We start from the raw sequence: 23,613 nt of genomic DNA, 5'->3' as shown, positions 1-23,613 counted from the left end.
CTTTCCAATAATTATTAAAACTGTGACGATTTGTTATGAGACAGATAATCTCTGACAAAAACAACCAATCAGAGCCAGGAGGCGGCTCTTAGTGCTGTAGGTCAAGCTAGTGCACTCGCTGCTAAATGTGGAGAAACAACTTAACATGACAGGAAAACCATTCACATGTTGTTGATTAGTTAGCAGTGAGCATGCTAACTGGTCTTAGCATTTATGGCAGCTCTGCTGTGGTTAACCAGCTGTAAGCAGAGAGCAGGGGACGAGTGCGAGCAGCGCCTTCATGAGCCTGACTGACAGCGCTAAGACCCTCCTCCTGGCTCTGATTGGTCGTTTCTGACTGAGTGGTGTATTTCTGTGGTTGGTACTGGGAGTACTGGGAGAAGGCACAGATTTTTCCCAGGTTATCTGGTCATATTATGACATGGTGACAGTTTGATATGTTCCATATTAAAGCCATTTTGGATTTTCATTGACTGTAAACCAGAATCATCAAAAAGAAACAAACTTAAAATGCATCTTTTGTTTTGGTCTGGATGCAGGAAGACGACGCCGTGTCAGCATGAGCTGCAAACATCAAAACATTTTCTGCTGTAAGGATTTAAAACCTGCAGCTGCTCATCATCAGGCTGGTTTCCAGGGCATCCGCCTGTTACCTTCAACGCTCCACCTGCGGCAGTCAAACATGCTGCTGAATAATTCTGAGTGGGAAGCAGAAGAGGAAGAACAAACGACACATTCTGCATATTTCTTCACTGTGTTTGGTCCAGTTGGGGTTTTGGTCTCAGGTTCTGACCCATGCAGTTCTCGCCCTGTCTGGACTCTCAGCTTCCTGTCACACCTCCAACGTCTCCAGCAGAGTCCAACAGTAACACATGAAGGCGCATTGAGCCTACCTGTCCCACCCACCTGCCTCCAGCTGGACGGACAAGCCTGTGATGAGGCTGCAGGTCCAGACGGGGCGGGCCAGACGGGTCGGGCCAGACAGGTCGGGCCAGACGGGTCGGTGTTGCAGGATCCAACCTGCAACACATCATGACAGCCTCAGTTCTAACGTCCACCGATTTATCACATTCTGGCCCAAATCAAGCTGAATTAAATCTGAACATGATTTTGATTTATTATCTTTGAGGACACGATGCTGACATCCTGCCCAGATGTGATGAAGACAATCTGTTTGCTTTAGGAGTCCTAATGTTACATAGAAAATAATCATAATAAGTTCTTTTAAATAGACTTGTTTAAGATCTTGGAGAAGCATTATCTCCACCCACCCAGTTTGGCTGCATCAGTCCCAGTTCAGTCCCAGTTCAGCAGGAAGTCTATTGATCGATGGACATGTGAATCGGTAAAGCAGCTTTAAATGTCTAAGTTCTTCTTCCTTCAGCTCCACACATGGTGAGGCAGCGTTTCATATTAACTCCAGCATTTTATATAAACTCCAGCATTTTATATAAACTCCAGCATTTTATATAAACTCCAGCATTATGCATTTCCCACACAAAATTATATGACATTTTCATAAATAACCTTTATGTAAAAGAGCAACTAATTAAAAATGATTGAAATTTGAATTGCTTAATTGATTTTTATAAATGAAAAATATACAAACAATATATTTTCCAGCTAAATAAATTGAAAGAGAGATGCATGTGATGAGGACATGAACATGATCTCATCTGGTTGATGAATCCAGAGATCAGACTCCATCGAAAACATCCGTCGTCCTCCAGCGTCCAGGAATGAAACCCAAACATTTTGTTTGAATTAGGAGGTTAGAATAGGACAATAAATAGTGATTCTTATTCAGAAATGTAGACTGAGCTCTCCAACCGATATAAAACATACAACACTGTAAGTTTACTGGGGATTTGGGTGAGCATCCAAAAATGCTTTTGTATTAAAAATAAAACACAACATCACTATGTTTTTGTTCATGTTACAGTTTAATGGAAAATACACAAAACCGAGGTGTATGGCTGATAGAAAAACAAAGAAACACAGATGCAAACATGCTAGTGAGTATAAAAATCAACAGCATCACATTCATGAACAGAATCAAGGCAGACATGTCAAATCCTGATACAAAGAAAAGGCAGATTGAAAAAAGTGTAAAAAACTTGTGTACAATAAAGGCTGCTGACAATCTGAGTTATTTGGATGTTTGTGTTAATTCACAATTTGACGTTACAAAAACACATCAGTTTTACTGTGGATGAGCAGAAACCATGAGTGAAGCCAAACATTGTATTTTTTCACGAGAAAGGAAACATGATAACAGCTGTAACTCTTTAGGTTATTCCAGCTCGCTGCTATGGTTGTGTTTTCAGAACCATGCACTGTGTATAGTTTGTTTTCATTTTTTTATCACAGATTTTAATATCTAGTTGTTTTTTTTCACTGTCAGGCTACATATGCAAAGCCACATACAATGTAGGGATAATTGTACATGTGGTCTAGGTAGCTACTAGCGTCGTTTATTGATCCAGCAAAACTGAAACTTTCCAAACTGCAGTCATTAAAGTTGAAGTCCCTCCACAGCCTCGCGGTATGAGATGACAACATGATCCATAATGTCTCTGGAGATGAATGACAGGAATCCAGCTCTCTGAGAGAAAAATAAGATTCGGCGTGAACAGATGGTCGTCTGGTGAAAGACAACAGAGCCGAGTGTGACAGCTCAGTTCACATCACAGGTAGCCCATTTTACAGCAACATATGTAATGAGGTAATCGAACAACAGGCTCTTCTGGATGTTTGTTTGATTCATTTTTGGCAGCAGGTTTTCTTCCCATTGCTATGGCACGATGACTGAATTTGATGGGAACGGTTCCAGTCGAAGCATAGGAAACAGAAAAGGCACGTTTCTTGACATCTCAAAGGACTGTGAACTCTCCCTGTGACTCAGTCCCACTTTCTTTCTGTCTCTTTCTACAGTCTGTGTCTGCAGCTGAGGTGTTCATGCGTTTGAGATCTGATCGCTCTCTCTGTCCTTGGCCTGTGTCGGTGTGAAGCCGTTGAGCTTGCTGCGCTCCGCTGCGTACTGCGACAGGTTTGTCAGGCTGATGTTTTCCTCTTTCTTTTCTCGGCTCTCTTCGTCTGGCTCCTCATCCTCGCCCGTTCTCTCCTCCCCTTGCATGGGCGTGTTGATGGCCATGCTGGTTCGCCGGGAGTCTTCGGTGATGTTCCTGCACAGGTCGCGGTTCTTGTTGCGCCGGGCCAGCTTGGTAAGCGAGCCGAAGCGCAGGTTGAAGAGGTTCTCCTCTGAGGAAGACGCAGTCTGCGGCGTCTGCTCGCTGCCCTGCTGGTCGTACGTCTCGCTGGCGCCCTTCAACCTCAGGTTGTTCAGTTTTCCGTTGATGCTCTCTTGGGAAGAAGTCTTGAAGCGGCCGGCGTCCAGGCTGGCGAACATCGCCCGCTTCTCTGGAGAGAGAATGTCGAGCGAGTGAGCGCGCTGCTCCAGGCCCAGCTGGCGGCGCTCCATGCTGCGGATGGTGGCGGCCCGCTGGAGCTTGTCATGGATCTCCACGCTCAGGCGCCGCCGCGTTTCACGGAACTCCGCTCTGACGTTAGCCTTCCACTCAGCAGCGTGAGCCTTGATCTCCCCGACCTGCAACAGAAAAACCAAGAGGACATTACTCACTGACAGGTTCTGAACAAATCACAATATCATCAGTAAACGCCTTTATTTCAAAGCAATACATTCAGTAGGAAGAGAGACGTTTGTAAAGTTACCAGTAAAAAAAATGGGAGTTTATTTCAGCATATTATTTATAATTTTATAAATCTCAGCATCCCAAACAAAATATTTAATTCACAAGCTCAATATTTAGCTCAGAAACTAAACATTTAATGCTCAAATTAAATATACAATTGGAAAGCTAAGTATTCAGTTTGGAAAATAAATATTTGCTTTGGAACTAATTATTTATTTGACTAAATATTTAATTTATTAACTAAAACATTAGTTGGGTCCTAAATATTTAGCCCATAACTAAATATTTAATTTGAGATTACTGTAGTAAATATTACTTGAATTAAATATTTGATTGAGAATCAGACAGTAAGAAATATTGCTGTTAATTTCTTACTGTGTCTCTGCAAATGGTCTCCTGTGGGTTAGTCTCCTTTAATCCATTTGTTATTAATTATTAATGCAGCATGTTTGCCTAGAAAGTCCAGTTCGTTTATGGAGGTGTGAATAGACAATCGAACCAAAACGATGAACTCTGGCCCTCCAAACCTCCGTCTGGGTTCGGTTGAAGTGAACTCTGATGTGGTGTGTATGTACATGTGAACGCCAGGAGGTTGTCATCGATTGGATCTGGTTTGCTACTCTGTGACCTGTGAAATCAACATCATTGTTCAGAACTCCTGTTCTTTGATTCGCCTGTGTGAAACTCATCCTCAATGGGAGAAATCCCAGATGGAGCATTGAAGGGAGATGAGAATTGAGCTGAATTGCGTAAGAAAGCGACTGCAGGCCTGTTGAAGATGAAGAAATATGGACGCTCACCTCTTCCTTGGTCTTTTTAGAAAGAACTCTCAGCCAGTCTCCGATCATGCTGAGAACAGCAGCAAAGTACGCCAACCCCACCAGGATCCAGAACCACACCAGAGGCTTGTACCAGTTCATATAGTCGATGGTGCGATTCCCACCTGCAGCAGGAGCAAAAGCCATTTTAGCGGACCTGAGTCCCGCAGCGTCAGTGAAAGGCTGCAGCTGTGGGACGACCTGCCACGTAGTCGCCGATGCCCACGGTGGTGAGGGTGATCACAACGAAGTAGATGGCCTCCAGCGTGGTCCAGCCCTCGATGTGTTTGAAGATGACAGCAGGGATGGTGACGAAGACGATGCAGCCGGCGAGGATGAACAAGAGGGCGGACGTCACTCTTATCTTCGTCTGGCTGATCTGTCTGTGTTTTTGCTGAGCAAACCAAGAAAGAGATTAGAAACTATTAAAAGGTTCAAATATGACAGAGTCTCATTGGATATCGTTTAAAAAATAAAGTGATACATACAGAAAGCAGTTTTCAGACACTGGGGATCATTACAGAGATTGAATAGACCTGAGAGCTAAAAACATACTGATAAAAACAAAAGCAACACGTTTCTCACCCTGAATATCTTTTCAACTCGCAAGATGCTTTTCACAAACATGGTGCCCAGCTGGTCTCCGATCCCCGCCAGCAGGAAGCCAAACAGAGGGATGCCAAAGATGGCGTAAAGGATGCAGAAGATCTTGCCACCCTCCGTGCTGGGAGCGATGTTCCCATAACCTGCAGAGATCAGCAGAACGTTTCAGAACCCGCTCAGACCCAAACACAGACCCAGAAAGGCTGGCGTGAGGAGGAAGACTCAATCAAGCTCCTCTTCTGTAACTCAATCAATTGATGGCCTTATGCAATACCTCTTAGTGCATGGAAAAACTCCAACAGCCTGTAATTAGGTTTAATGGAAACTGCATTAATAATGACTTTTCTGTAACATACAGAGACAGAGGTCCAGTAAAACTCACCCCCAGAAACCCGCTTCTCATTTAGGAAAATGATCAAAACTTTTCAAGCTTTTGTTCAGCAGCAGCTGGAAAAATCACTTAAAACTCACATTTTATATGTTAAAATGACAAATTTCTGTGTATTTTAATAATTTTTAGGTTATGTGAAGATCCAGGAAAATGATACAAATAAGAAAGTGTTTGTTAGTATTTGCACCACTCTGGGGAACATTTTCACTCTTTTGGGGTTTTTCTCTAAACTCTAAAAGTTTTTGCTGTTTTTCTTTGTAAAATGTCTCAGCAGTAAAACCGAGCCGGCTTTAAACTGGACCGGACCTGCTGCTCCGCCCTGGGACTTTATGATGCTGATTGTTCTCTAATGTTTTTAAAAATATAATCTTTGTGTCTATCACATGATAATAAAACATGTAAGCAAGTGGTGTGTCTGAATTGTGTGAAGCCTGAAACAGAAGCTCCTGTGTGACGGAGCTCATGCTGGTGTTTTAACTGCTCTCTGAATCGTCACCATGTTTGGTGGAAAAGCAGCAGAAGCTGTTTCAGGAAGGCGGCTCGTCGTGAGAAAACAACATGTTTGCATCAGCAGTTTCTCTAAGCAATTATGAGAATGCTGAGCTTCACAGGCTGTTAGCTGCAGGAGGATTCTGGGAACCACGTTCAAATCACCCGGGTCTCAATAATGATGAGACCCAGATCAGCTGAGGTTCTACTGCATCTATTCAACCACAGCAAATAAAACTGGAAAGGACAGAAAAACGTTTACTGTAAAAATGGGAACAATGAAATTCATTTTCATAAATGTTTTGTTTTATATTAACTCTGGTTTATGACCTTTGCTGATAGGCTAGCTCCTTTTAGCACAACCAGAACACAACAATAGTTTTCCAGCATCCAATCGGATGGTTTCGCAGCAGAACTGGACCCTCAGTGGGTCAGAGGAGCAGCTTCATTCTCCTTCACTGCTGCCAGCAGACTGCATCACAGTTACAGGCAAACACAGGATTTATGTATTTTAATAAAAACATGTTGCTGCTTTCTGTAATTGCATGTTACTGCAATTACTTTGCAGTAACATGTTGAATGCATGAACTTTAACTTGTTCATTTCTATTAATTCATTGCATAAATTTTAGCATGTAAAAATGTTAATGCAGTCATCAGTTTCATTGCATCCTGTGTGAGGTTTTATATTAAAGACTCGGCATCAGCAGGCTGAGGCTGCAGCAGCGTGTTGAGGCTGCAGCAGCAGGCTGAGGCTGCAGCAGCGTGTTGAGGCTGCAGCAGCAGGCTGAGGCTGCAGCAGCGTGTTGAGGCTGCAGCAGCAGGCTGAGGCTGCAGCAGCAGGCTGAGGCTGCAGCAGCGTGTTGAGGCTGCAGCAGCAGGCTGAGGCTGCAGCAGCGTGTTGAGGCTGCAGCAGCGTGTTGAGGCTGCAGCAGCGTGTTGAGGCTGCAGCAGCAGGCTGAGGCTGCAGCAGCGTGTTTGAGGCTGCAGCAGCAGCGTGTTAAGGCTGCAGCAGCGTGTTGAGGCTGCAGCAGCAGGCTGAGGCTGCAGCAGCGTGTTAAGGCTGCAGCAGCGTGTTGAGGCTGCAGCAGCAGGCTGAGGCTGCAGCAGCGTGTTGAGGCTGCAGCAGCGTGTTGAGGCTGCAGCAGCAGGCTGAGGCTGCAGCAGCGTGTTGAGGCTGCAGCAGCGTGTTGAGGCTGCAGCAGCAGGCTGAGGCTGCAGCAGCGTGTTGAGGCTGCAGCAGCAGGCTGAGGCTGCAGCAGCGTGTTGAGGCTGCAGCAGCAGGCTGAGGCTGCAGCAGCGTTGAGGCTGCAGCAGCAGGCTGAGGCTGCAGCAGCGTGTTGAGGCTGCAGCAGCAGGCTGAGGCTGCAGCAGCAGGTGAGGCTGCAGCAGCGTGTTGAGGCTGCAGCAGCAGGCTCATGCTGCAGCAGCGTGTTGAGGCTGCAGCAGCGTGTTGAGGCTGCAGCAGCGTGTTGAGGCTGCAGCAGCAGGCTCATGCTGCAGCAGCGTGTTGAGGCTGCAGCAGCGTGTTGAGGCTGCAGCAGCGTGTTGAGGCTGCAGCAGCAGGCTGAGGCTGCAGCAGCGTGTTAAGGCTGCAGCAGCGTGTTGAGGCTGCAGCAGCAGGCTGAGGCTGCAGCAGCGTGTTGAGGCTGCAGCAGCGTGTTGAGGCTGCAGCAGCAGGCTGAGGCTGCAGCAGCGTGTTGAGGCTGCAGCAGCGTGTTGAGGCTGCAGCAGCAGGCTGAGGCAGCAGCGTGTTGAGGCTGCAGCAGCAGGCTGAGGCTGCAGCAGCGTGTTGAGGCTGCAGCAGCAGGCTGAGGCTGCAGCAGCAGGCTGAGGCTGCAGTAGCGTGTTGAGGCTGCAGCAGCAGGCTGAGGCTGCAGCAGCGTGTTGAGGCTGCAGCAGCAGGCTGAGGCTGCAGCAGCGTGTTGAGGCTGCAGCAGCGTGTTGAGGCTGCAGCAGCAGGCTGAGGCTGCAGCAGTGTTGAGGCTGCAGCAGCAGGCTGAGGCTGCAGCAGCGTGTTGAGGCTGCAGCAGCAGGCTGAGGCTGCAGCAGCGTGTTGAGGCTGCAGCAGCGTGTTGAGGCTGCAGCAGCAGGCTGAGGCTGCAGCAGCGTGTTGAGGCTGCAGCAGCGTGTTAAGGCTGCAGCAGCGTGTTTGAGGCTGCAGCAGCAGGCTGAGGCTGCAGCAGCGTGTTGAGGCTGCAGCAGCGTGTTGAGGCTGCAGCAGCAGGCTGAGGCTGCAGCAGCGTGTTGAGGCTGCAGCAGCAGGCTGAGGCTGCAGCAGCGTGTTGAGGCTGCAGCAGCAGGCTGAGGCTGCAGCAGCAGGCTGAGGCTGCAGCAGCAGGCTGAGGCTGCAGCAGCGTGTTGAGGCTGCAGCAGCAGGCTGAGGCTGCAGCAGCAGGCTGAGGCTGCAGCAGCGTGTTGAGGCTGCAGCAGCGTGTTGAGGCTGCAGCAGCGTGTTGAGGCTGCAGCAGCAGGCTGAGGCTGCAGCAGCGTGTGAGGCTGCAGCAGCGTGTTGAGGCTGCAGCAGCAGGCTGAGGCTGCAGCAGCGTGTTGAGGCTGCAGCAGCGTGTTGAGGCTGCAGCAGCGTGTTGAGGCTGCAGCAGCAGGCTGAGGCTGCAGCAACGTGTTGAGGCTGCAGCAGCGTGTTCTGCCTCCTACCTATAGTGGTGATGACCGTTCCAGCAAAGAAGAAGGCGCTGCCCATGTCCCAGTAGCTGGAGTTGTTCGTTTCTCCGATAGGCCTCACTCCTGCACTCACAGCGTCTATAGCATGCTGCAGGAAACAGGGAGCAGTGACACTGAGCAAAACTCAACATTTATATAGAAATAAACTGATCAAAAGAGAAAATGGCTAAACATGAGCAGGTCAGCAGGCAGAAACAGATCATTTCTCAATGATCTCTGGCTCCGTTATGCACCCAGGAACATCAACCGATTATCTTCTGTTCTTTATAATCTCTGTCTTTGTGGGCATTAGATGAGAAGAGCATTTATTTGATCATTTTCATATCCATGTGCTCAGTGATATTCCGAGGGAACGTTCACTGTGAAACTGTTTCCTCTCGGCTCTGCTGGAGCGTCCTGCTTTTATCTTCATTCAGGGCAACCCCCAATCTGTTCACGCACGCTTTCTGAAAGCTGCAAGGCGTTAAAATATGTATGTACTCTTCTGACACACATTTCCAAGCAGTAATGGCATAAGACAACCTGCAAACATGCTGCTGCACTTGCTTACTCACCATCATCTGATTGGCTGAGCTGCAACAACCCAACTGATAACAGCCAATCAAAATCTAAAAATAATCACTTTCAAAATGCTCCAGGTTTCAATAAACATGAATCATTTAAGAGGGAATTTATTCTATCAAATAAGTCAAAGATTTCCTCATTCTAGAGTCGAGGGACAGAAATACACAGCTGCTCGATGTGTCTGAATATTTAATAAGGATTTCTATTTTTGTCCCATAACTTTCACAACCACACTAAAAAAGGATCCGTCTGAAATGCAAGTATCAGGTTGTCCAAAGAACCACTAATTTATTCAAATCAATAGTGAAAATAAATATCTGTTATGTTAAGACATTATTTTGCATCTAAATCAATATAAACAGAGTCATTTCCATGTTGGCTCACAGTTCCACTCAGCGCTGCAGACACACAGCCAGTCTAGTTTTACATGCTGTCAGTTCCAGAGCACAAAGCGTCCAAGAGACTGAGCAGGAGCTTCGGTCACACCGCAGCCCTTATTCCTAAACGATGCTCCAATCAGAACCAAACAGCACACAAGCTTCAGACACCAGGCTTCATGTTTTTAAAAAACCAGAAACTTTTCAACTTTGTTCTCCACTCTGTGTCTGCGTTCAGATGAAATTCACTTTGAATGTGAACGCAAAGCGGAGCAGAAGCTGCTGGAAAAGCAGGAAGTGGACCACAGCGCAGGGCATTCTGGGTAAGTACAACCAAAGCTAACATGTTAGCCTCGCGCTAGCAGCAGAAATGGCTCCTGGTCTTCAGCCAAAGACTAAAGAGAAATCACTAAACTCTGACGCCTCCATCTTGGTTCATCTGGTGAAACAGGAAGTTGCTCTCAGTGTCTTCAGAGGTTTTCATGTTTCCTGCAGTGGTTGTTGGTGCAGCGCCCCCACAGGCCAGGAGGGGAACAGGCTGGTTTGACTCAGAGCCACAGCAGCTGCAGGAGGAGCAGATGTTCTGGTTCCATTAGAACCGGGTCCACTGGGCTGTCAGGTGGGAAAACGTCTGATGTTTTGTTGTTGTTTGGAGGCAGACAAACTGGAATAGTCAAAGGCAAATGATCTTTATGAGATTTAATAAAAACTGTGTGAAGAGTTAGCAGCATTTGAGAAACAGGTGAGAACTGGTGGATATAAAAGCAACACAAGGTTTCATTTTTGAAGGAAGTTAAATGTAAAATGACCAAGACTGCTATGGAAAGTCTCAGAGTCATCTGAGGACTGCGGTTTGTTCAGGTTTGTTTTTGTCTGATGTGAAACTTTGTGAATTTGGTAATTAGCCAAACAGTTTGTTTTTCCGTAATGTTCTGGTCTGCAGGTGCAGAAACGCTGCCACCACCAGCTGGCTCTTGGCTGATGTGTTTCTCATCATGGCTGCAGGATCATTAGAGAGTCGCTGCAGATTTCCATCCTCTGAGCGGCGTTTCCTCCCTCAGCAGGCGACGGCAGCGATCCGGGCAGCAGCTTCCTCACGCTCTGCTCTCCTGCTGCATGCTGACACGCTGCCAGCATCTCTGCTCTGCAACACTGTTAACATCAGTCACACCTGAACACTGATCCAAACCACCAACAACCAAGAACTGAGTGCAACAACAATAGCAGGTGGGTTTTCTATTACAGAACCATTTCTGAAACTAATACTTTAAGACTAATCCCTCCTCTGCAGTTAATCCTTAGGAATAAAAGCAAACCCAACCTGTTACACTTTTGTCTTATGTTACATAATTTATGACATGCTCGAGTGTCTGATGTATTTTTACTTGCGGTAACCCAGCGAATGCAGAAGTTTATTTTCAGATTAGTGAGTCATCAATACATGGAGCCTAACTGGAGACATAATGCCATGGTGAGTCATCAACCAGCGCAAAGCCAATTAGGACTGCAGTGTTTGTGGCACTCAGTGGGTGAGTGGGCATCTCCGGTACCGGAGCAGACGTGACGAGGTCAACAGACGCGCATGGCCGCATTAAGTCAGCACACGCTGTGCGGCGAGCCTTAACGAGAGCCGCCGTCCTGATAGATCGGCCCACACAAGCTTCCAAAGGTCGCCATTTCCTGTCAACTTCTTCACCAGAACAGTTTGACAACAGAGCGTCGCGCTGCCAGCTCTCCGGCGCAGCGCCTGCAGCGCCTGCAGCGCCAACAGATAACTAATAACCAAAGCTGTGAGGGGAGCAGGCAGACTTTCTGATGATGGAGGTGTGAAGCAGCAGGTCCTGCAGGTCTTTTCTTCAAACAGCAGAACAGAAAACTCAGTCCTTCTGTTACTTTAAGAGCTGATTGAGCTCTGACCTTTATTAGGAATACGTTTGACTAATATTCACTTTCCATCAGTGAACATGTCATCATTACATCAGTGCAGTAATCATAAAGCTGCTGCCAGTCAAGCTGAAAGCTGAAACTCCAGCTGGGCGGTGATGGCTGCTGTGTGCAGGCAGGAGATTCACTGAGGACGCAAAATCAAGACTTTATTCAAGAGAAAACCAAACCTTAGAAAAACTCCCTGGTTGTTCACACTTCGCTTCAGTTCAGTTTCTCTTTTTATTCTTGTTGTCTGATCTTTGTGCAGTTAAATGAATCAATCTTCGATCGGCTTTATCTTCTCCTCTTTGCAGTTTGAAAGTAATTCATTATTTTCCTTCTATTTTCTAAATCTTTATAAAACAGTGCAGTTGGAGGTTTCACTGTGACGAAGTTTAAAACGTTGAAGAGTTGTGCATTTTTTGAGACGCTTTGAAAAGTTTGAGAACTGAAACTCTTTGACGTGAGGAACAGAAATGAAGATCCATGTTGTCACTTCATTACAATAAGACAGTTAAATGTAAGTCTTGCTGCGGTTGGTCCAGCCTGAGCAGAATCTGCGGTACAGACTGAGCCGCTTGGTCCAGAAGACGCTGCAGGCTGCGATTCACTCCTGGACGTTTGTGTCTGCAGATCTGCTCAATGAATAATTGATTCCTCTGGATCTCAGGCTCGCCACGCTAAAGGTTTTCATTTCCACACGTCTTCTTAGAAAGTACTGTCATTGATCCTTTTCCAAAACTGATGATGGAGCAGCAGAGGCTGAAAGGCTCAGGACGACAAAGGAAAGCGGTGCAGAAAAAGGACGGATCCCAAAGAAAGTTTGAGCTGCAGAGGTAGAGAGGCCGTGTGGAGCAGAGTGGGCGATCAAATGGAGTTATTCTGGGGGAAAGACGAGCGGTTCCGACCCGTTTGGGTTAGTTCAAGGACTGGGCTGCAATCCTCTGACTGAGACCTTCTGGAAAACTGACATAAGTTTCGTTCCTGGACTTTATGCAGCAGATTGTAAGGATTTCTGGCTGATCTTCAGTCCTGACCAGTGAAGTTTCTGCTCACCGTTCTCCGGCACGTCTCAAAGCATTTTCCCGTTTCCACTTGTGCGTGTCGTGGTGAGGCAGTGACCTTCAGTCTGGACGATAAGTCAGTTTAAAGCCAGAGAGCAGAATAAATCACCGCTGTGCTTCATCTCACTGCTGCTGACTGTGTGAAAACAGCTGAATGGTCGGTTAACTTGGATTCTGTGTTTCTGAACTGACAACAAGGAAATTCACCGAGTTGTGCTGATAAATCACTGATTCACTGATCAACTTTCTACTGGAATCAGAAACTTTTTCCACTTCCATGAACTCAGCATGGAATCATTCTGTCCCTTTTCTCTGGAATCAATTGAATCAATACTAACCTTGAATTGGATAGAAATACATCTGACTTCCTGACTGTGAGTCTGACTGAGACAGACATGAGGATGTGATGGAGGAAACACAGGTACACACACACCTCTGCTCCGCTTTCACAGCAGAAACGAGGGACTCTGGAAACATGAACATCCTCAGATATCACACGCAAGTTCAGAAAGAATTTATCATTTAAGTTCTAGAAATAAGATCTGAGATCCTCCAAACGGTGTTTTAATGAACCTGAATTAGCTTTTCTTATAGCAGATGTTTAAATGTTTATTATCATCTCTTCTTCTCCTGACCTGCCCAACATTTTCCTTTTCTTTATGACAAACAAACTGATCCGATTTCCAGCCTCCAAAACAACGTCTGACAGATTTACAGCGAATCTCATCACTGAGATGAACGCCAGGCTGATTTTAGCTCCATAGAAACACAATATTAGTCTGTTTGGTTAAAAACAGACTGATGGATTCATAGTCAAACATTTTGTTTTTAAATCAAAAGCAAATGAGGAGAGTTTCATCGTCTTGATCTGGTGTATTTCCATCTGTTCTTGTTTTGTTGTTTGTCTCTAGTTTTCCCTCCATCCCTGTCCTGCATGTCAGTCTGTTTTAGTCACTTTTATTCTGCAACACTTCCTGCCTTCGCCTGCTCTGCCACAACCTGATATGGTGAAGACAAACCTTTTGTCTTAGTTGACAGTGGCGTTCCTCAAGGTTCTGTCCTCAGTCCCTTTTTCTTCATCTCTTTCCTTTTGGTAATTTCTGCTGCAGAGTCGATATAAATTTGGTTGCAGTGAAGTTTACACTCAACTCTTCTTTATTTTAGGGCCTCAGTCGCCTCTCTTTCCTCTTTCACCGTTCAAATGAAACTGAATTCTGGTTTATCTCAAGATTCCTCAGATTAAACTGATAAAACACAGATTATGTTCATTGGTATAAAATCAACGGTTTCTATTCCTGCTGTTCCATGACTCTCCCTTCCCTTAGGTCAAAGGTCAAGGAGTTATCCTTCACTGAGTAACTTACTCTGTCCTTCAAGAACTGGACTTGCTCTCCAACTCCTGAAGCGTTTTGAAAGCCGTTGGAGTTGGAGACGAGAGGCAACATGGATCAGATCCCAACCCACCTTGATGATGGCGTCCAGCTCGGTGGGAGTCACGCAGGGGTTCCTCTCCAGAAAGGAGGCCTTCTCCAGGGTGATGCTGGTCTTCTGGTCGCTCTCAAAGGGCTGCTCCAGGGCCTTGAAGGCCAGAGCTCCGGCCACCAGGTAGAGGACCACCACCACGAACACCGCCATCACCGTCTTCCACTTCATCACGGACTGCAGCGCCGCGATGGAGCCGTCGGTGCTGGCGTCCAGGCTGGCCACCATGCTGGCGGAGCGTGAGGAGATGGAGAGGCGCGGCAGGGCGCAGTGGCCGTTGGCCCGCGGGTCGTAGCCCATCGGGTTCTGCATGGTGGCCACGCTGGCGTGGACCAGGCTGGACTTCACCATGCCTGCCTGCATCTTTTTGGGTGGCACCAAGTGGGTCTGGACCGCCACTAGGAAACAAAACCAGCAGAAATGTTAGGTTTTATTTGGACAGGCGGAACATGAAAACATTTTCAGGTCCTGGAGGGAAAAGTGCGATGAACATGGAGATTTCTTCTTTCCTGTGAAGCGAATGAAAAGGCATTTTGTTTGGCTGATAGGATCCCAGAGCCCAGACGTCTGTTCTGGTCTGTGGTGAACAGCTTGCTGACATGTAGAATTAAAAATGTAAACTAATGACTTGGCTTTAACTAAACCGTTTCTAATGGTTTGCGGTTTACATTTAATAATTGGAGATACATTGCTGCATACAGACATAAGAGCATTACAGCCATTAAAAACCTATTATCCCCACTCACAAGGTCTAAAAAGCTTTTCTCTGCCCACTCTGGACAAACAGAGGCTTCTTGCAGAGGAATGCTAGCAGAAATACAGATGCTATCCAAGCTAGGCTCTCTCTCCTCCACCTCCAAATTCTTCCAACGGGAAAATCTGGAGACGTTTCAGATGAACTTCAACATCACAAAACTTCTGCTTCAGTCATGCTGGAAGGAATTAAACAATGTTCTGATCTAACAAAACAATCATTTACAAACAGTTACAGCTTATTGATACGGGCAATACGGCTCTCACCCAGGGCGCCACTGTGTCAGGGGATCACAGTTAGAAAGCAAAGAAAAAACAGAGTTGTTTGTTGCACCTCAAGCAGTTTTTATGTTTGTTGTTATTTTCCATCAACAGAGAACAGATCCTCCCTCCTGTCCTCTGTTTGGTTTTCACAGAATGACTGAAGCGTCGTAAACATGACGGCGAGTCGTTCATGACGATGAAATGCTTTCTGATTGAAGGGGGGCCAGATTTTAACCATCTGACTGGACGCTGGAAAACACCAAATGGTGCTAAATAGTTAGCCAATCAACAAAACATGAAACAGCATGCTAACGCTGTAGCAGCTAACGCTAATGTCAACACATCTGGAGGAGATCCATTAATGATCAGGACTTCCTGAAATTCTGGAAAGATCAACTTTATTCCAATCTGTCGGTTGAAGAACATCTTTGTTGTTGAGCTCATTTGTCTATTTATCCAATAATTTACCACAAAATGGGACTTGAATTGAAAATATTGTTTCTTCTGGTCAATATATGTTTTTCAGTTGAAATGCATGAATTAAAAACAGAGCCAGAAATGAATCAGATTTAAAGGACAGTGTTCATGCAAACAGTAAGCAGATCTTCCAAACATATTTCATGAAGAAATGTTGCCACTAACATCACTGCTGGGTTAGGTATTAATACATGCATGATGTCAAACATACAACAAGCCACAGCATGAAGGAACCAAATATAAAATCCTTTAAATGTATTGATTTGTGAAGCTCCTCTGCCTCCACCCAAACGCCCACACCTCTCCGGCTGGAGCGCCTCAGGGCGGCGGCTGTCTGTGCTGCTTCTCATCTCCACATGGAGGGTCGGGTGAGAAATGGCTTTACTGAAGGAAGAACGGTTCTGCTTTAACGCCACTCTATGCCAAACATCCACAGGAATCAAGAACAGCCTCTGATGGAGGAATCTTTTGAGTTATTCACTAAAAGTTCAGTTAGAAATAAACCAGAAATAAACCAAACGCTGCAACAAGCTGCACAGGAAAACAGCTGTTCAGAGTCCTGATCAACATGTTCCTGTTCGTCAGGAAAACCCTCAGTTCATTTCATCGTTGGGTTTGTGTGTAAACTGAACACCCGGCGCCGACGCTTCCTCAGGTTCTGGATCTGTTGGTGAGGCTTCCTGTGGAAACTCAAACCTCGGCTGAAGCCTCCAAGTCTGCAGGTCTAATGCAATCAGTTCAGACAACCTCAGGAGCTTCCTGATTCTACCACCAGGGGGCGTAGCTACTGCTACATCAATGCTAAGCATTAGAAATATGTTTCCAACTGAAGCTTTTCAGCTAAGTGACTTTTTGTCATTTTCTTTGTGTAAGGCAATAATCTCTTTTCTTAATTAAGGCTTACACTAAAACATCACTATCAACACTAAGGATATTTCAAGTGTTTTTCTTTCAAGGACAATTTATGCAATGAGTGACTTGAAAATAGGATTTAGTGATGAATTTGGAAAAGATTGGTTTTATTTAGACATTTAAACTCTTGATAGGTTAATCTATTCATTGCAAACAGCTGGGTGACTCTAAATGTTCCCAATAAACTGAAAACTTCAGGGCCAAATGCAGCAGTACGTCTTCAGAGGAAGTGGATAACTAACGTTTATATCGCTGATAACGTCGATAAATGATGAAAAAACAGGAAAAATTGTTTTATTTACCTTGTTTTTTTTTTACAGAATACATTTTAGGTGAAGCAGTTTTCCAAGAACATTAACTGTCAGAAAGTGAAGGTGAAGAACTGCGGCTCACCAGGAAGCCGCAGGAAACCATATTTTATGACACTTAGAAACCTAAGAAGTCAAAGTAGGACTTGCAGTCCAAACCAAACTGCAGCGAACATAAGACCGTCTGGCTTCCTGCAGATGAAGGTGGCATTACTGTAAAATCATTTTGAAGCTACTGAAACAGTTTCACATCGATTTCTGTAAATTAGATCAGCAGGGAGGGAAAGTGTTTTACTCCATTAGATCCTTCACCTCTCTGCCCTCACACTGCGATCGCTGACCAGACAGGAAGAAGGAAAATACACACATGATCCATAAAGGAAGAGATGGAGCAGCTGATGGTGGAACCTGCAGAACCTCTGGGCTGCAGTGGGTCCACAGCCACTTACAGTAAAACTTGAACTTTTAAAAACGATTTGAATGAAGAGTTGATTCCATGTTGGTTCTGTGTTGGTTCTGTGTTGGTTCTGTCTTGGTTCTCTCTTGGTTCTGTGTTGGTTCTCTGTTGGTTCTGTGTTGGTTCTCTGTTGGTTCTGTGTTGGTTCTCTGTTGGTTCTCTGTTGGTTCTGTGTTGGTTCTGTGTTGGTTCTCTGTTGGTTCTGTGTTGGTTCTCTGTTGGTTCTGTGTTGGTTCTGTCTTGGTTCTGTCTTGGTTCTGTGTTGGTTCTGTGTTGGTTCTGTGTTGGTTCTCTGTTGGTTCTGTCTTGGTTCTGTGTTGGTTCTGTGTTGGTTCTGTGTTGGTTCTGTGTTGGTTCTGTCTTGGTTCTGTCTTGGTTCTGTCTTGGTTCTGTGTTGGTTCTGTGTTGGTTCTGTGTTGGTTCTGTGTTGGTTTCTGTGTTGTTCTGTGTTGGTTCTGTGTTGGTTCTGTGTTGGTTCTGTCTTGGTTCTGTCTTGGTTCTGTGTTGGTTCTGTGTTGGTTCTGTGTTGGTTCTGTGTTGGTTCTCTGTTGGTTCTGTGTTGGTTCTGTGTTGGTTCTCTGTTGGTTCTGTGTTGGTTCTGTGTTGGTTCTGTGTTGGTTCTGTGTTGGTTCTCTGTTGGTTCTGTGTTGGTTCTGTCTTGGTTCTCTCTTGGTTCTGTGTTGGTTCTGTGTTGGTTCTCTGTTGGTTCTGTGTTGGTTCTGTGTTGGTTGTGTGTTGGTTCTGTGTTGGTTCTGTGTTGGTTCTGTGTTGGTTCTCTGTTGGTTCTGTGTTGGTTCTCTGTTGGTTCTGTGTTGGTTCTGTGTTGGTTCTGTGTTGGTTCTGTGTTGGTTCTGTGTTGGTTCTGTGTTGGTTCTGTGTTGGTTCTGTGTTGGTTCTGTGTTGGTTCTGTGTTGGTTCTGTGTTGGTTCTGTCTTGGTTCTGTGTTGGTTCTGTGTTGGTTCTGTGTTGGTTCTCTGTTGGTTCTGTGTTGGTTCTGTGTTGGTTCTGTGTTGGTTCTGTGTTGGTTCTGTGTTGGTTCTGTGTTGGTTCTGTGTTGGTTCTGTGTTGGTTCTGTGTTGGTTCTCTGTTGGTTCTGTGTTGGTTCTGTGTTGGTTCTGTGTTGGTTCTGTGTTGGTTCTGTGTTGGTTCTGTGTTGGTTCTGTGTTGGTTCTGTGTTGGTTCTGTGTTGGTTCTGTGTTGGTTCTCTGTTGGTTCTGTGTTGGTTCTGTGTTGGTTCTGTGTTGGTTCTGTGTTGGTTCTGTGTTGGTTCTGTGTTGGTTCTGTGTTGGTTCTGTGTTGGTTCTGTGTTGGTTCTGTGTTGGTTCTGTGTTGGTTCTCTGTTGGTTCTGTGTTGGTTCTGTGTTGGTTCTGTGTTGGTTCTGTGTTGGTTCTGTGTTGGTTCTGTGTTGGTTCTCTGTTGGTTCTGTGTTGGTTCTGTGTTGGTTCTGTGTTGGTTCTGTGTTGGTTCTGTGTTGGTTCTGTGTTGGTTCTGTGTTGGTTCTGTGTTGGTTCTGTGTTGGTTCTCTGTTGGTTCTGTGTTGGTTCTGTGTTGGTTCTGTGTTGGTTCTGTGTTGGTTCTGTGTTGGTTCTGTGTTGGTTCTCTGTTGGTTCTCTGTTGGTTCTGTGTTGGTTCGAGCTGCTTCCATTCGCTCATCAAGCTGCAATTCAACAGCTACATCTTCCGGTAACAGCAGGATTTCAAAATAAAAGTCATGCAGTCAAATATTTAAAATGCACAAACAAGTAATCTGATTAAAACAGATTTGAGTTATTCAAATATAAAAGTTTTAGAGGAAAGAAGTGAGAATAAATTGGAGACAATCCACCTGTATTCACATTCATGTTTATGGAATTGTTTATTTCATGTAGAAAAAATAATTTTACTGTCTGGTCTCACATGATACAAAGTTCTTAAAAGGCAAAGTGAAGAAATTAAAAAGCTGATTCTGTTTTGAGTCATAAAATCTTCGTTCAGTCGATGACATCACAAGAGGCGAGAGAGGAAGCTGCAGATCTGCTGGTTTTCACACTGCCTGCTTGAAAACTTTTACAACTTTATTACTGCTTCAAATAAATGAGTGAAAAATCATCTTATTAAAGTTTAGCTGATATGCACATTTTTAAAACAATTTAATAAAATTTCTTTCATCTGTTAAATTTCTATAATTTCTAGTTTTACATTTTTATATGAATATAATTTGTCTAACTTGTTACAGAGATTTGTAACATTACATTAGAGAGGACAGATGTAAACATTTGGAATAATACTGCAGAAGTCATCTTATTTATTATCAATTAAATTAATAACAGGAGCAAAAATCAAACCACTGTCTAAATAATTTAAATTTGAAATATTTATTCGGATCGTTTGGTTCTGCTCGGTTTCTGGTTTGTGATTAAAAGTCACTGAAAGAGTTATAAATGTAAATGACTTTATGCATATGTCTGATTTGACAGTTTATCAGTGAATCCAATTAATTTATATGATTTTATAAAACCGGTTTGAACTGGATTTCTGTTTGACTGAATGTGAATTGGACCTGTTTGACTTTTACTGCCTTAAGATGTCAGTCGATAATACCAACAAGCTGAACTGAACTGGAACCAACATGTTAACCAATATGTCCATATTTTAATGAATATTATTTATGTATCTCTGAAAATGAAATGAAATATCTTTGGGGTGAATTTGGAAAGTAGCTCTTCATGCTTTTGTTTTGAAAAGCTTCGTGTCTCAGACATTCTGCTGTTCTGACTTTCCCATCAATGCTGCTTTGCACAACTAAGAACAGGAATGATGGAGATCAGCCTGTCACAAACACATTCTGCTGTTCACACACATTTGCATGATCCAGACTGTCAGTGGAAATAAAAGACAAATGAGCAACAGAAGCAGCAGAACTGTTCAGGCGTGTGAAGAATGTAATGCGGATGGATGTGCTGCAGGTAGCAGCACCTCAGCGAGCCGCTGCTCTGCCAGGCTCCATGCAACTGGCAGCAAACTCAGGACTGAAGAGGAAAACATGGATTCACCAACCTTGCTCTGGGTCCCAGTTTACTTGCTTTGTCGGGTTTTCTATTGGGAATTTCATCTTTGATTTGGTTCCTTAGCAACCAGGGAGGGCAGGAAAAATATTCAGCGCGAATCCCAAAATAAAAAAGAAAGAAATGAAATCAAGTCACGACGCATCATTCCGTGTCCATTGCCTGTTTTCTCAGAGAGCAGCAATGAGCGCATCGACCAGCCGCATTGTCTGCCTCTCCGCTGGAGCTGCTCCTCTTCCTCCTGCTGCTCCTCTTCCTCCTGCTCCTCCTCTTCCTCCTGCTCCTCCTCTTCCTCCTGCTCCTCCTCCTCACCCCCGCGGTGTGTTCAGACAGGCTGCTTCAGATGCGTCCCCCCGCGGTGCCGCACCACTCGCTGGTCCGAACCACATCCCGTGTCGCACTGGAGCAGTGGTCCGGTCCAACTCGAGCTGCCGGAGCGTGTCTATCTACGCGTCTTTACGCACGCCTCACAGCAGCAGCGGGAACAACGGGAGGACGCTCCGCTCTCCGCCCTCCCTCCCAGCAGCCACGACTCCACCTGCCTCTCCTCCGAGCCGCATCAGCGTCACTTTGCTTTTAGCGGTTCATTCAGATCTCTGCGCTAATATTCACTCACTCTTTATTTGTCCACAAACCAGGAAGATCTTCTCTTCATTTGGCGGCCGGGAGATGAGCGCGCGGCGCGCAGCGGCGCCAAATCATCAGCAGATACTATTACATCACTCACATGTGGAGGTGTGTGTGTGTGTGTGTGTGTTGTCTCTGGTGTGGGTGTGTGTGTGTGTGTGTGTGTGTGTGTCTCTCTCTGTGTGTGTGTGTGTGTGTGTGTGGGTGTGTGTGTGTGTGTGTGTGTGTGTGTGTGTCTGTGTGTGTGTGTGTGTCTCTCTGTGTGTGTGTGTGTGTGTCTGTGTGTGTGTGTGTGTTAATTATTAATGAAGTGTGATGGATAGGAACAGTTGACCTTCTGTGACCCATCAGACCAGAGTTCTGTCGATACTCCTGATGGTGGATTAAACTGGAGCTGCTGGTTTCATTGGAGGCTTTTATTTCAGTTTAATAAAAATAATGAAACACTGACATGTTGCTCAGAATCACATAGCAGCAGGATATGTTGGTAAAACTATAACAAATATTAAAATATGAATAAATGACTGTCTCTGCATTCAGAGAGGGAATTTAATAATATTGAGCATCTTTTCATATTGAAAAGAAAAGTTAGTTATGAAGCATCAGACAAATTAATCTGCACAAATTATGGAACCAGATCAGAAACAAGTGAATCGAAAATGTCCAAAAGTAAAATTGTCATGAAAGTGGTGTATTGGAGGTGGTGAGGCAGGCGCTGGAGACCCAGATATGGTGAATAATGAAATATTTAATGAAAACAAGTCCACAAAAACACAGAGTCCGCGGCCAGGCAGCACGGCTGGGCGGAAGCCAGGGCTCACACCGGTAGCAACTGGTCTTAAGGGCGACACAAAACAAACTAGCGACAAACGGCGACAACTTACGACAAACAACGACAAGGACCCGACGAGGAACAGAGGACACAGGAGGGACTAAATACACAGAGGGTAATCAAGGGAACAAGAGACACCTTGGAACAATCAAGGGGAAGACAGGACAACGAGGAGAAATCAGGACACAGAAAAACACAGAACCTGACAAAAATAAAATAAGACACAAAACTGGAAAATGCTGTTTTTATTTCATTGTTAGAAAATGTTTTTGTTTTCTTCCCAAATTGGTTCATTGGTTTTCTATGATTTTGGTTTTTAACCTTCAGATGATCCTGTGGATTGAATCCTGTTTGCAAACACTTGGAGCAGCTTTTAAAAACTGAACATCATTTTTACAACCCTTGCTTCTCTGTCATTCTGTGTCCATTGCCTGTTTTCTCAGGCGATTGTAATTCACCAAATGTTTGTGACTGACACGAGGGGTCAAAAGGTCAGAGAGACAAACAGGGAACATGTTCCCACCCTGCCCTCTGCGTCAGGAGGCCAGCAGCTTCACAACGCAGCAAGACGTGTTTCTAAAGCATCAGACAAAGATCAAAAACAGTTTTCAAATTATGATTTTATGTATTAAAAAGGAAAATACCAACTAAAACTATCTGGTAATAATAAATAATCCCACTGATTTTTCTGTGTGTTTCCAGTTTGAAAAGATTTCTACCTTAATAAATGAAACCATTTAAAACTCATTTCTGAATTTTTCTCAGATTCTGTGTTTGAAAATAAGTTTAATTTGAATCATTTAAAGACAATAAAAAAGCATCAACAGCAGAAAAGTGTAAGCAGGTGAATATTTCAAACCTGGAGCTGATAATAGTCATTTACTAAATGATTCTTATTTTACCTGGTTTCAGTTCAGTTCAATAATATTCCTGAAATTGTTGTCTATTTATGATTCTTCTAAAGTAAAGACAAGTGTGAGAACATTATTACCCAGGTGTATTTATCATGTATTCCATTATATTTTTACTCAGGTTTGGTTATTTTACACCTGGATCTTTGGTTGTGTTGCTCTCTTTCGCCCCCTGCTGTGCTCTTGGCGTGATAACATCCTCACCAACTACAACGAGAGAAAAAGTCTTTAACAGCTGAAGCCCTCTGGCGCCACCTGCTGCTCAAAAGATCACACCTTATTAAAACAGCATCAAATAAAGTCTGTCTACAGTCTGTAAAAACTTATATTTTATCATAAGGAAGAAATATTCTAATGCAAACAAAAGCAAATTAACATAAGAGGTACCGGAAAAAATATGTGTAACTTATACAATTTTATCAAACCAATTAATCAAAATAAAATGTAAAATTATTTGAAAGTATTTGATACACTGGTTATTTTTAAAAAATATTCTGACTTACAGAAAGCTCTATCATTTTCATCATACGTTCATCTCAAATATTAGAGACAGAATTTAAATATCAATCCAGAAAAATCACATTATTATAGTGACTTTCACTAACTAGCATTTTATTTAAATTAATTGATTTGTTAGAAAAGCACAACTTCTATTTGGAGCAGAAACCTGTGTTAACAGAGTTTCCTGTGGTTCTGGACCCGGTTCTGGTCCATACAACCTTTCAGGCCTTGGGGCTGTTGCTAGGCAACATGGGGCACTTTTTAGATTATAATCTCACAGTGACGATCATTTCTCATAGTTGGAGTGTGATGATCATTTCTCATAGTTGGAGTGTGATGATCATTTCTCATAGTTGGAGTGTGATGATCATTTCTCATAGTTGGTGTGATGATCATTTCTCATAGTTGGAGTGTG

At 44.5% G+C, this 23,613-nt stretch overlaps 1 protein-coding gene across 1 annotated transcript; it reads right to left on the bottom strand.

The window, feature by feature from the left end:
- Nucleotides 1–1,935: 1,935 nt before the first annotated feature.
- On the bottom strand, nucleotides 1,936–21,024 carry kcnk10b (potassium channel, subfamily K, member 10b). Its single transcript, XM_055053518.1, has 7 exons — nucleotides 20,320–21,024; nucleotides 14,094–14,509; nucleotides 8,672–8,786; nucleotides 5,117–5,277; nucleotides 4,733–4,925; nucleotides 4,514–4,656; nucleotides 1,936–3,607 (listed from the first exon to the last, which is right to left on the bottom strand). Exons 1-7 carry the CDS (start codon nucleotides 20,372–20,374, stop codon nucleotides 2,957–2,959), a joined length of 1,734 nt encoding a protein of 577 aa, XP_054909493.1. The 5' UTR covers nucleotides 20,375–21,024; the 3' UTR covers nucleotides 1,936–2,956.
- Between the last annotated feature and the right edge of the window lie 2,589 nt (nucleotides 21,025–23,613).

The sequence above is a fragment of the Poeciliopsis prolifica genome, unplaced genomic scaffold (genome assembly GCF_027474105.1).
Source record: "Poeciliopsis prolifica strain line A6 unplaced genomic scaffold, Auburn_PproV2 SCAFFOLD037, whole genome shotgun sequence".
Lineage (NCBI taxonomy): Eukaryota > Metazoa > Chordata > Actinopteri > Cyprinodontiformes > Poeciliidae > Poeciliopsis > Poeciliopsis prolifica.
The sequence above is the reverse complement of the archived record's forward strand: the minus strand, read 5'-3'. Positions and strand labels throughout refer to the sequence as shown.

Bases quoted from the DNA above. Each gene is read 5' to 3' on its own strand.
- kcnk10b (XM_055053518.1), bottom strand. From the start codon at position 20,374: ATGAAATTCCCAATAGAAAACCCGACAAAGCAAGTAAACTGGGACCCA. The intron at 14,510-20,319 runs GTTGGTGAATCC...TTTGTTTCCTAG, and splicing joins AAACTGGGACCCAGAGCAAG to TGGCGGTCCAGACCCACTTG. The intron at 8,787-14,093 runs GTGGGTTGGGAT...TGTTTCCTGCAG, and splicing joins AGCTGGACGCCATCATCAAG to CATGCTATAGACGCTGTGAG.